This window comes from Xiphophorus hellerii, chromosome 2, assembly GCF_003331165.1.
Source record: "Xiphophorus hellerii strain 12219 chromosome 2, Xiphophorus_hellerii-4.1, whole genome shotgun sequence".
Classification (NCBI taxonomy): Eukaryota; Metazoa; Chordata; class Actinopteri; order Cyprinodontiformes; family Poeciliidae; genus Xiphophorus; species Xiphophorus hellerii.
In genome coordinates this window covers 4,086,677-4,100,545 of record NC_045673.1, presented here as the reverse complement: position 1 = coordinate 4,100,545, position 13,869 = coordinate 4,086,677, and the positions used below count along the sequence as shown (strand labels likewise).

Sequence of the window (13,869 nt, the reverse complement as noted above, 5' to 3'; positions counted from 1 at the left end):
GTTCTTCGCAGAGGAGCTGCAGCTGAGCGATGAAGATGGTGGCAGCAGCGTGGTGGCGGTCAGAGACCTGCAGCCCGACACCGTCTGGGGCCCGGTGGCAGGAATCCTCCAATCAGACGGCAGCACAGAGGTAAGAGCTGCTTCTGCTGAGTGAATCCAACACGCTGCGATTTACGCATGAACTGCAGCTGCTGGTCCAGATGTGCATCGCAGAAGCTGTTTCTGAACAGCTGCAGCTTAAAAAAGTTAGGAGACCCCATTAAATACTAAATTATTTCCAAATTATGATTTATCCGTCTCTGAAACAACTAATATAATCCTTGTCTTACTCATTAAAAAAAATATGTCAGCTGAAATGTGCTTTCTAACTGAGAAAAAATGATAATATCATATCTGAACCCCTAACACAGGCTATGACAGAATAAAAATATGTGAATAAAGTCATAATAATATTAGAGATAAGTGTAGTGATGCAAGAATTAAGTCTTAATATTACCAGATTAAAGTCAAAATATAAGAAAAAATGTCTGGATAACAAGAAAAAACGTATGAAAATTAAGTCATAATATTAAGAGAATAAAATCGTACCACAGTAATAATACAAGATAAAGCTGTAATAATACGAGACAAAAAGTTGTAATAACACAAGAATAAAGCCATCGTTTTTCAAGAATAAAGTTGTAACAAGATTATTAATGCATTATCACAACTTTATTCTGGTAAGATTAAGACTTTATTGTAGTGTCACTACCACATTATTCCTGTATTATTGTAACTTTTTGCTTATTTTGTTATGACTTTGTTGTCGTATTCCGAAATGTATTATTACAACTTTATTCTTACAATAAATATACAAGTTTATTCTTGTATATTATTAGTATTTTTATTATTATTATTACTAGTGTAATATTTCAACTTAGTCGTACGACTTTATTCTCATTTTATTACGACTTTATTCTGATAATATTACGACTTTTTCTCTTAATATTGTGACTTTTTTCTTGTATTACTTCGTCTCTAGAGTCCATTTGCTCCGTAAAACATCTGCGTGCAGCATCTTCCATCTGTGCAGACCTTTTGCTGGTGAGGTCAGAGGTCAGCAGTGAGACAGTGAATGTAAACATCGGTATCATGTCAGCGTGTGAGAGCGTTGGAAATGAAAACAAGCCGGGCGTTTGTGTGCGATCCTTGGGAAGAGCGTGTGGGACCGGATGGAGCGCTATCAGAGCCTGACTCCGTGCATCATGTGGCGTCCATCTAATCATGTGATACTGATGCCGGGTGAGGCTTCCTGGACCGATGCACGAACACCGCTTCGTTTCTCCCCCAGATTCTTCCCGGTGATCCCGCTCTCTTTCCTTTCGGCTCGGTTTTAAGTTTGACATGGAAGTCCAGATCCGGACCCGTCCAGAACCAGGCTGATGTAATCCCGGCCCTCCTCCTGTTGCAGCCTCCTCCCCAGACGTCCGCCTGTCTTTTATCTCCTCATGGCGCCATCCTCCTGGACAACAAACCCCAGTGATTGATTCCTGCTTGATAGGCTCTCATTTCTAAGATTTCATTTATTATCAGTGCGCCTCTGAGTGTACAGATATATCTGTGTGTGGGGTGTGTGTGGGTGTGTGTGTGTGTGTGTGTGTGTGTGTGAGTTTCTAACCCATCAACTTTCGTTCTTCCCTTCCTCTCCTCCTTTTTCTGTCTGTTCAAGCGTTTTTATTCACATGGAAAGCGTCCCATCCTGACTGTTAAAAACCATTTTCGCTCTCCCATCCTTGCGCTGAAGGAGCCTTCGGTATCTGCAGGAGATAGTGGCCGTAATCTCACATTCCTCCTGTGTTTCTCCCCACTGTCACTCCACGTCCGCCCCGTCCCCTCCCTCTGGGGTCAGCAGGGGTCAGGGCCGTCTCATCCCGAACGCTCTGTGTATTTTGGGATGAGCCATCTCTTCAATTCCTTAATTGGAGCCATAAGAGCAGATTTATTTTATTTTTTTGTCCCCAAAAATGCAGCTGATGTAAATAATCTCACAAAATATGATGGCACAGCCTCTTTAAAGGGGATCTATTGTGCAAAATTCACATTTTGAACTTTTTTACACTTCCATTTGGATCTAAACTGCTTTAAAAAAATGGCCCAAGCGCTTAGAAAATGGCAATAAGTTAACTCTTTTTGGTGTCTGGAAATGTAGCCGTTTAAAAAACCCAGTCACATTCAACAGGCAATGGGCCGTTACCTAGCAACCACAGCAGAGTTCCGCCCGTTACCTAGCAACCCAAGCTGAACTCCATTACAATTAGTCAGCTGGTTTTACAGCTGCACAACAGCTGCTGGAAAAGACGAGTGTTTTGTTGTTGACTTGCCATCCAGCAGCCACTTGCTGCATTCTTGTTGGTTGCGCAGCAGGTTCCACTTCTGCTTTTCAAAGATGTACGGTTGTATAATTGCGCATCTGTCTGCAGCCATTTTCATGTGCGAGTGTAAACGTTGAGTTTGGAGTCGTGTCCCCCAGCAGCTTATTTGGATTTAAAGTGACAAGAGGCCCTTAACAAGCTAAAATGTGTTTATCTGAGAATAATTTTGTGCAAAAAATGTAACAAACATGTTTTGTAAAGGCCACAGACCCGTCATAATCTGTTCTAGGATAAAGTGCATAATGTTCTCACACTTGGTGGTGAGATTTTACAGATCAACTCCAATTCCTTCAAATGAGGGAGCTTCTGGATCTGTTGTTAACTCAAGGAAGACCATCTCAGCTGTGAGCCAGTGGAAGGACTTTAGAACTGGGCGATGTGCTTTATCTTCCTGGTTTTAGTCGGAACACCAGCAGCAGCATTCTGAATCAGCAGCAGCTGGAGGACTGATTTTTCAGTAATCAATGCGACTAAAGATAAACGCATGGTTGAGTTTATCTAGATCTTGCTGAGACATTAGTCCTGTAATCCTGGAAATGGATTTGGAGGTATGGTGTGAATTTAGCTCCACCGTGGGTGGAAGCCTGCCACCTGTAACCTCCGACGTTCTGCCTCACCAGACCATCCTGGTCCTCCTTCCCCGCTGCTGCGGCTCGCTGTGAGGCCTGTTATCTCCCATTGATCCCAGCAGACCCTCGCAGAGCACTGATGGTCGATTTGGACCAATGAGGAGTTGCCTTTTGATTGTGTGTTGGCGGCAGATGAGATCCGGCCGCCGCTCTCTCCCTCTGTCAGATCTCCTTCATTAGATTAGCTCCGTGTTAACTGGCCTGTGTCATATGGAAATCCTGCCATTTGCATCTCTTGAGAAAGAGGCGTAAAACCATTTATCTATTTAAATATATTCTGGCTGATATGGCTGTTGGACTTTAGAACAGGGTATAATGATGTTTACTGATGGACTGATCGGCTGGCTGCTGATTCCTCCCGGTTTTTGGTTCAGTGAACCGCCAGGTCCTCGTCAGCGAGCCTCCCATGGCAACCCGGCGCCAAGCAGCTGCTCCTCCGATTGGATCGCTCGCAACAAATCTGATATTATATCTGCTCTCTCTCTGATTGGATCCCGCTGTAATTAACTGATAATGCGGCTGCGCGTGATTGGCCTGAAGTTTGAGGATCGTTTGAAATTTTGAGCTTAGATGAAAGACGTTCTTGAAAGTGGGGGGATTGTCTAATCTGGAGTTTGTTGCATCTGTCGGACTGATGTCCAGGCTGACAAAAGGAGCAACATCTCTGCATTGTTCTGCAGCCGGCAGCTCACCCCACCCCTATCCTGTCTTTCGTGGAAAGGCGGCCTGAAGGCTCGATCCTAGAAGGAGCGGAGTAGTGGAGTTCAAAGCGTTATCACGCACCGAACGTCTTTTCATCATGTTTTAGAAACAAGCGTTCGCACTAATCCCCCAATAATCTCTCCAGGAGAACTGGGGCGATAAGGCGCGCCACCCACGGCTTTTCAAACACTTTTTGGTTAGTCTCTTCTACTCGTCGATTCCTCCACTTCCCCCTCCCCAGAAGGACGAGTGAAGGTGATCGTCGTCTCCTCCTCCTCTCCTTTCCTCACCGACTCCGAGTCTGTTTGTTTACATCCTGATCCTGATCTTTCGAGTTTATCTGGACTCATCAACAGTGTTTCTCTGCCTCTCTGTTTCCCTCGTTCCTCCGCCCATCAAATTAGAATGTTAATTAAAACGGTGCTCCTTCAGAAGATGACAAATCGATGATTACGGTGAGCGCTGAAGCACCTTCTGCGATGCCCCCCAGAAGAACGTCAAACACGAGGAACATTAAAGGGGATCTGGAGTGCTGCAGAAAGACTTTGTAGTGAAATTGTGAGGGAAAAAAACATATTATAGGGTTTTATGTGTTGGAAAATAACCAAAAAACTTTCTAAAATCATTTAAGTGTAGAAAACACTCAACAGATTCAACAGTGACATTATTATCCCAAAGCTGATCTGGTGCATTGAGAAGTTTTGGCAGCTTTCTGTAGGTTGGAAAGACATCAGAAATGCCCTTAGAGAAGCAACTGTTGCTGCCCATCAATCTGGGAAGGGATGGAAGGTAATTTTTGAATATTACTGAAACAATTAATTGAATTAATTGTGATTAATCAAATCATTGAAATGATTTTCAACTGACAAAGCAATCGATTAATCGGAGTACACAGAGTTAAGAAAAAAGTCAATTTGCTGAAAGAACGGCACACTGAGAGCAGTAAATAAGATAAATCTGTACAAACGTGTCGCAATTAATCAATTAATTACATGATAAATTAAAATGAGCTCAGTTATTTCCATTCTCATTATTAATAATTTTTGAAGGGCAGTTTGTTTATAGCTGCTTAATGTAAAATGTACTGGAGTAAAAGTTTAAAGTACCCATTATTAAATCTGTTTAGGTGCAGGTACATGAATGAAGTTGTACTTTGCTACACTGCAAAAACACAACATCTTATCAAGTATTTTTGTTCTAGTTTCTGGTGCAAATATCTTTGTAAACTTTTAATGAGGCAAAACTAACTTATAAGTAAATTTTCAGCAAGAAATAGTAGCTTGTTTTCAGTCAATAATTAATATTTCTTTAAAAGTACTAATTTCACTGGTAGATTATTTCACTAAATACAAGATACTTTTTACAATGCTATAAGTGAAATAATCTGCCAGTGGAACAATTACTATATTTTTTTCTTCTCAGCAATAAGGTATTATTGTCTTAAAACAAGCTACTATTTCTTGCTGAAAAGTTACTTATAAGTTAGTTTTGTCTCATTAAAAGTGTACAAAGATATTTGCACAAAAAACTAAACCAAAATTACTTGGTATTATTTTGTGTTTTTGTAGTGTTCAACCTGTAGAACCGGAGCCTCACTGCAAAAACACAAAATCTTACCAACTCTAGTTAATAAAGAATAGTTTTTAAGCAAGAAATATGAGTTTGCTTTCAGTCAATAATTGCTTAATATTGATTTTTTTAAAGTACCAGATCCAATGGGAGTTTATTTTTATTTATTTTTTTCCTTATTTAACCAGGTAAACCCCGTTGAGATCTAGATCTCATTTTCAAGAGGTTCCTCACTTATAACAAAAGTTTCTTTCCCATGTTCTAAGTGAAATAATCTGCCAGTGAAACTAGTACTTTCTCATTAAAGTGTATAATATTAAAAATTATTTTCTTAAATGAGCTTGCTGAAAAGTTACTTGTAAGTTAGTTTTGTCTTTTAAAGTGTATTAAGTTATTTACACTAGAAACTAGACCAAAAATACTTGGTGAGGTTTTGTGTTTTGATGGTACATCCCACCAGTCCAGAGAAGCTCATCTTCCTGATAGAAACAGGAAAAAAAAAGATAAAACTCTGATCGAGTGAAAACCGGGACAGGAGAAGAAGGTTCATTAACAGAAGCCAAACCTGGCAGAGGAAAAGAAAAATGTGATCGGAAGAGGAGAAACACAGAAGAGGAGGTGCTCATCACTCAGCTGCAGTGACTGGCTGCTATCTGCATCTGGCTGTCATCTGCAGCAGCTCCTGCAGGGCGGAGGAAGAGGAGGAGGACGACGAAGGAGGAGGTGGAAGTAGAGGGAAAACCTCTATCCGTCGTATCTCTGAGCTTCATCTCCGGCAGTTCAGGAGCCCGCTTTCCAAGAGTGCCTCATTTTCAAATCTCTTATCTCAGCCCCCGTTTTAAGTATCGCAGTTTTATACTTTTACATGTCATTTGCATGCAGCTCATCAACCCGGCTCCATCTTTTCTTCTTCTCTGAGGTGCACAGATGTGCAACCGGCGGGGGAATAAAGCTGCTCTAATTCACCCCAAACTGAACTGCCAGGGGAGGTTAGAGCGTAGAAAATGTCACACTGCAAAAACACAAAGTAGTACCAAGTATTTTAATATAGTTTCTGGTGCAAACATCTTAGTACACTTGAAATTAGACAAAAATAATTTACAAGTAACTTTTCAGCGAGATATAGGAGCTTGTTTTAACCCAATAGTTATTTAATATTGCTGAAAAAGTTATAGTTCCATTAGCAGATTATTTCAGTAATAACAGGGAGAAATGTCTTGTTATATAAAGTGAAATAATATGTAAATAGAACCAGCACACTTTAATCAATATTAAGAAATTATTGATCTAAAATAGGCTCCTATATATTGCTGAAAATTTACTTCTAAGTTAGCTTTCGCTTATTCCAACTGTACTAAGATATTTCCCTAGAAAGTAGACCAAAAAGACTTGGTGACATTTTGTGATTTTTAAAAAATTTTTTTTTTTATAGTGCAAGTTTCACTTTCTGGACTTGCTTTTGTTACTCGTCTCTACTTATAGTGACAAATATAACAAATGATGTTTTGTTTTGTTTTTCCGTTTTTTTTTCTTCTTCTGAAGACTTTCTGCTTTCCCTTGATCTTGGAGAGCCTGTAATGACGAACAGTCAGTGAGAGAAAGAAAGGACAACCGCCGTCTTCTTCCCCAAACTCTGTCTTTATTACAAATTATTGAAATTATGAAATTATTAACATTTCCTAGAACAATCACATTCCTGTGTCCTTTCTTCTGCTACAAAAAACCACACACAGCCTTCACCTGTGTAAAAAGGTATCAACTCTCACCAATCAATCCAGAGTGCAGCGATATACATTAAAAAAACCATTTCTCAAATAAGAGGATTAATTATGTTGAATACTGCAAGAGGGAGATGTAATAATGGACAAAACCTTAAGCTCGCTCTAATGTGTTTTCAATAACTACTGTCCGACTGAATAAACTACAGTTTAATTGATTACATAGCGAGGGAGAAAAAGTAAAGTCTATAGTAATAATAATAATAATAACAATAATCATAATAATAACTCCTTTTTAACAGATAAAACAACACAATGTATCTCAGGGTACCAATGTTTAATCGGGGAGTGGAACGAAGCTAAAAAAAGATACATGTAGCGATCTTCAGAACGGCCGTTATGCGACCGTTGTAGCTAAAATGTAGCTAACTGCGATCCTAACAAATCCTTTTTTTCTTTATTTATTTTCAATGTTTCAGCACATCTATCAATCAAATTACAAATCATATCCAAATATACATTGTTACTCCACATTTTTAAAGGGGGGGCAGCCCTCACCAGCTTCACACTACTAACCTGTAATGACGAACAGTCAGTGAGAGAAAGAAAGGACAACCGCCGTCTTCTTCCCCAAACTCTGTCTGAAGAGCGAGGGGCGGGGCTCCTCAATTCCGGTCTCCTGGTGAGACGTTGCCCGAACCTTCGTTACCCCTTTTTTTGTTTTTTTTTTTTAAAACCCATATATGTAATTAGTTGCGATACTATTAATTTCTGTGTGGTGGCGTATATTTTCTTAAACAGATTTTCTGGACTATCACCAAGTGATAATTAAATTCTCCCACTTTATGGTGTATCACACACTCCCCAACAAACAAAGGTGGCTCCTGACACTTAAGTCTCCAAAATAACTTGACTGAACATACATTTTTTTCAAAACATTGCAAAACAAAAATATGTAGTGTTTTGTGTTGCAGGTCGCTCAAGGTGAGTATACAGTGTATGATGTATATTTTACAGTAGATGGATATGTAATGTATGGTGTATGTGTGGTTCAGGTATGTAACTATCTTTCCCAAGTGTTCTATCTACAGTGTATTGGACACATAACAGGTAGGTAAGGGTAAGGGCTAATGGGTGGGGGTTGGATAGGATGGAAGTACGGTGAGGGGAAACACTGGTGCATACACTGCATTGGTTGGGTTCCAACTGCATTCACCATGGGGTGCGGCTGGTACACTGGTCGACCCAGAGTCGTGTAAGTGAACATATGTCTTGGTCGTCTTTCTCTTGTAGACCGTCTCAGGGGGACTGGGTGTTCCATGTCAGGTGTTGGGGTATTATCCTCTTGAGGGGCAGAATGTATGTCCTCCATGAATGTGGACTGGAGCTCCTCAACATACTGTCCATCTCCACTGCTTGACCCCTGCCTTCCACTTCTGACACATTCTCCTTCCTGTCCAGGTTCGGTTGGGATTGCTTCCATCAAACTGGTTTCATTCTCTTCAGCTATCTCTTGGAAAGCATCGGTAGTATTTTGATCAGGTGGGTGACCGTTTGGTCTGGGTCTCTCCACAGGTATTCGAAGCCAGTAATGAGGTGTTCCCTCATCCTCCTCTTCATCAGAGTCATCTGTGTTTGAGTACAGTACAGCATGTCTGGCCTGAAGGTCGTTTGAACTCTTTTTGGCTTTCCTTTGTGACTCTGCTGTACTTGTGGTCAGGTTCTGGACTGGTTCTATAGGTAAGTCGTTTACCTGTAACAGTAGGTTTCGGTGTAGAGTGCGAACTGGCTGACCTCCTCGCTCAGGGCTGACTTTATAGACAGGATTGTCACCCACCTGCTCTCTGACGATGAAGATCTGTTGCTCCCAGTAGTTTCTCAGCTTTCCAGGGCCCCCACGTTCACCGAGATTGCGTACCAGTACTCTGTCTCCAGGCTGAAGGACGACACCTCTGCTCTTCTTGTCATAGTATGTTTTTCCCTTTATGCTGGATTGTTGGCTGTTTGCATTGGCTATCTGATATGCCTCAGTCATTTTTCGAGCCCACCTCTCGGCATATCCATTTGGCTCTTTAAGTTCGGCCTCCTGGTCTGTTATGAGACCAAAGAGGATGTCAACAGGGAGGCGAGGATGTCGACCATACAACAGATAGTACGGGGAGAACCCTGTGGCCTCATGCTTTGTACAGTTGTAGGCATGGAGCACATGAGGTAGGTAATCCTTCCAGTTCTCTTTCTCTTTCTCCCCCAGAGTCCGGAGCATCTGCAGTAAGGTACGATTTAGTCGTTCGGCCGGATTGCCCTGGGGGTGATATGGGGAGGTTCTTGAATGGGCCACACCAGCTAATCGTCTGAGATTCTTAAAGAGCTCATTCTCAAACTCCCGACCCTGGTCATGATGGAGTTTGGCAGGGTACCCAAATCTCGGGATGAAATCATTGAAAAGCCGGTCGGCTGCTGTCTTACCAGCCTTGTTCTTGGTGGGATAGGCTTGGGCAAACCTGGTAAAGTGGTCAATCACAACCAGGATGTACTCGTACCCACCCCTGCTGGCTTCCAAGTGAAGGAAATCGATGCATAGCAGCTCGAGAGGAGAAGTCGATGTAATACTTCCCATTGGAGCTCTTTCATTTGTGACTGGTTTCTTCTGTTTGATGCATGAGCATTTCCTGGTGATGTAGTTCTCTATATCACTTTTCATGAAAGGCCAGTAGAATCGCTCCCTTGCCAAGCTCAGCACTTTTTCAACGCCAACATGATTCAGGTTGTTGTGGAGGTGAGTCAGAACTGTTTGTTTATATGTGGCGGGCAGAACCAATTGTTGTCGACTCACAGTTTTTCTGTAGAGCAGGTCATTCTCCAGGTATAATTTGCCCCACTCTCGCAGCAGCCTCCTCGTGTGTCCATCAACTTTATTTCTTTCTTCCTCTGTTAGTGGTTTGTCTTGTTGTTTCAACTCCACAACTTTCCCAATGGCGGGGTCTTTCCTTTGTTCCCTCACCAGCTCATCATGACTGACTGTCTGCAGACCCTCGAACTGGGTTTGGCTAGGGTGTGACAAGTTGAGGGCTGCCACCCATGCCACATCTCTCTGTTGAGCTCTCCGGCTTCCTTCCCATGCAGCACAGACTGTGTCCTCTGATAGTTCTTCAGAGCATTCAGCCATAAAAGTGTCTATATCTAGGGGCCATCGTGACAAGGTGTCAGCATCAATGGCAGTTTTACCTGGTCGGTATTTGATGTCAAAGTGGAAGTCAGCCAACTGCCCCACCCACCGGTGACCCACTGCATTAAGCTTGGCAGTGCTCAGGATGTATGTGAGTGGGTTGTTGTCCGTGAAGACTGTAAAATGTGGGGCATAGAACAGATAATCACGGAACTTGTCACATATCGCCCACTTCAATGCCAGGAATTCAAGTTTGCCACTGTGTAGGTGATAATTCTGTTCCGCTGGTGTCAGTGTGCGTGAACCATATCCAATCACCCTCATTTTTCCATCCTGAACTTGGTAGAGAACCGCACCCAGACCCTTTTGCGAGGCATCAGTATGAAGTGTGAAAGGGCGGTCGAAGTCGGGGTATGCCAGCACTGGGGGTTTGGTCAGTCGGTCAATGAGCTGCTCAAGGACCTGTTGATGTTCTTTGGTCCACTCTATTGGGGTTCGAGAGGACTGCTGGTGGCCTTTTGTTTTTCCCTGTGGCGATTTAAGCTGAGAAGTGTCGGCCTTTGACTGAAGCAGGTCATACAGGGGCTTGGCTATACGTGAAAAATCCTGCACATATGTTCTGTAATAGCTCAGGAACCCGAGCATTTGCCTGATGTCCCCAACTGTTTGTGGTGTCTTGTGTTTCAGTGTTTGTACTGCTTCAAAATCTTTGGGGTCCATCCTTACTCCATCTGCCGACACCAATCGCCCAACGTACCTGACCTCCTTGCGAAAGAGCTCGCATTTCTCTGGTTTCAACTTTACACCATGACGCTGTAAGGCTTGGAGGACTCTGCGTAACACCTGCACATGCTCTTCAAACGATCTGGAGAAGCACAAAACATCATCGAGGTAAGGGATGCAGCACTCATCTCTCAGCTCGTCAAGCATCCCCTCCATGCTCCTTTGAAAAGCTGCTGGTGCGTTTGACAACCCAAACGGTATTCGGACCCACTCGTACAGGCCCCATGGGGTTATGAACGCAGTCAGGTACCTTGACCCTTCAGCAATGAAGCCTTGATGGTAGGCCTTCCCTTGGTCCAGAATTGAGAACCAAGCATATCCTCCTAGGGAGTCGGTGAGGTCTTGGATTCTAGGGATGGGGTGGCGGTCAGGTACGGTTTTGTTGTTGAGGAGCCGGTAGTCGACGCAGAGTCGTAAGGACCCATCTTTCTTCCTGACACATATGACAGGGGCTGCATATGGTGACTGAGATTTCACAATCCAACCTTTAACCAGAAGTTCCTGGATGTACTCCTTCACTTCTTTGTAGAGTGGCTTTGGAATGGATGCATAGGCTCTTTGGACTGGGATATCATCCTTAGTCCTAATTTCCATCTGCAGAGAAGGGATGCATCCAATGTCATCACCGTCACGGGAGAAGGCTCCACACTCCTCACAGAGCACTTTCTTCACCACCTCTTGTTGTTCGAGGCTTAGGTGACTGACCTCGACAGGAGGGAGCCAGGAGTCAGTTGGAGAGCTGCTGGAGGATGCAACTCCATTGACCCTAACTGCAGCCATTTCTTTTTGGTGGGACCCTGGAGTGCTGGTCTCCAGGACCTTTGTGACATGTTGGATGGTTCCCAGGGGGGTTCTTTTGGGTAGGGTGACCTCATGTTTTGAGTGATTGGAGATGGGCACTTTAACATATGGTCGCCTGGCCTCATTGACTTTTAAGAGGCCCTCCCCCACACCCAAGTGTCCTAAAGCAGTGCTCCCCTCTGCAGGCTCATATAGGACAAAAGGGTCAATGATGTTAAAATTTGGGGGTACCCTGCACCACACATGAACTGTTCTCCCAGGGGGGATAATAGTGTGGTCTCTACCCACCCTTATTGTGACTGGATCATCATAGGCTCTGGGAGGCACCTGGATGAAACTCACAATGGCCTCCACCTGTTCCTCCTCTATCCCAAATGCATCACGGAGGAGACTGACCACTGTGGTAACCGCCTCACCTGAAGACTCCTTCCTTTTAATGATCTCTTCCAGTACATTGGCTCCAAGAAGGGGCTGGGGCAGGGGCAGCTGACTGACAAGAAATGGAGCCTGTATGGTCAGGTTGGGGTCATCGTTTCCTGCTAAGTTGACAGTGAGCTCCACCCATCCGCTGTACGGCACTGAATGACCTGTAACTGCATAGACACTGAGTTCCTCCTCTAATAGCTCAGAAAGGGGTCTCACTGTACAATTTGAGATGTGAGTGGCAGCCCATTCTTGGTCAATTATACTCACTTGTGACCCTGAATCAAATAGGGCTGTAATTGGGTAGCCACCAAGCAGGCATTTCAGGAGGCTTTTCTTTCCAACGAGGGGTGCTTTACAGGTGACTGTTCTCTGGCTGAGAGGTGTATGAGGCTCCTGACGTTGTCTTCGTTGGAGGCGTCTGGCTATTTGACTTGAAGCTTGACCTACTGTTCGGGACTGGAATTGCTCACCGGTCTCTGGGTGTCCCTCATCAGAGACCGAGTCCCGTTTCCCTGTGGCTGGCCTCGCTTCAAGCACCCAATCGCCCTGTGCCCTGCTTCTCCACATGTAAAGCAGTGGTTACACACCTGTGAGTTCTGCTCAGTACACACAGGGCAACGAGCCATCCTGCCCCTCATCTGAGCTGCGGGTTGCCTCAACAGAGGTTGTGGCCAGCTGCTTGAGGATGGTTGGTAGGGAGGGTGTGGCTGCATGTGGGCTGACCTAGTTAGAGGCAGAGACACTTGTGGGTTAGCTGTATGCAGGTCCATCAATGAAGCCACCATCTGAGTCAAGGCTTCAACTTGAGCACTGAGCTGTCCTATTGTCTGGAGATTCTTACTGTCTGCTGCTGCATCTTTTGACTTGTTGTAATCACCTCCTGTTTCAGCTTTGGTACTGTGTGCTTGTGTTGTCTTTTGTCTAGGGAGTTGGCCCAGCCTGCGTTGGTGCTCATTCTCATCACTCATGATTTTCATGACTTGGCTGAGGATTTCCTCATCTGTAACTTGGCTGTTTGCAATCAGGGGCCTCAGTCTCTGTCGGAGGTATGCATGTTTCGTTCCTAAACCCTGGTATATGGTGTGGAGAAAGACTTTTTGGATGGTCTTGGGGTCATATGTGATGTCTGTACTGGTGTGCCGAGTTTGAAAAAGAAGTTTCTGTTTTAGCCCAATCATGCGGTACAGGAACTGTTGAGGTGGTTCTTGGTCTGATTGCCTGGCACACATCAATTCCTGGAACATCTCAGTCGATGCTTTCTCACCGAGGTGGGACCTGAGGAAGCCTTTGAGCTCAGATACAGTGATTGAGTCTTTGTTTACGAGCATGTCTTTAAAGGCTCCTGGTTTTATAATCCTCAACACCCCCCTGACCACTTCAGTCTCTGTGAAACCCTCTTTTACTCCCTCATCGATTTGTTTACTGATGTTGTTGTAGCTTAAATTAGAGTTCTGATCTCCAACCTGACCACCGTGTACTTTGAAATCTTTGCGCTGCAGGTAGGAGAGGTCCTTCAGACACACAGGTTGATCCGGGGTCATTTGTGGCCTATTATATAACTCTGACTCAACTTGGTGGAGAGAAACTGGAATTGGTGTGGTCACACTAGATTCATACTGCCTGAGTTTCTCGCCCAGTTCTTCATACAGCTGTCTCAGACCTTC

The 13,869-nt window shown here is 43.9% G+C and overlaps 1 protein-coding gene across 1 annotated transcript in view; it reads left to right on the top strand.

The window, feature by feature from the left end:
* Positions 1-13,869, top strand: part of zfpm1 (zinc finger protein, FOG family member 1) — a 117,064-nt gene that overhangs the window by 84,985 nt on the left and 18,210 nt on the right. Inside the window, exon 4 of the mRNA XM_032580858.1 lies at positions 12-130. Within this exon, the coding sequence (XP_032436749.1) occupies positions 12-130 (119 nt within the window). The remainder of the gene's footprint in view (positions 1-11; positions 131-13,869) is intronic.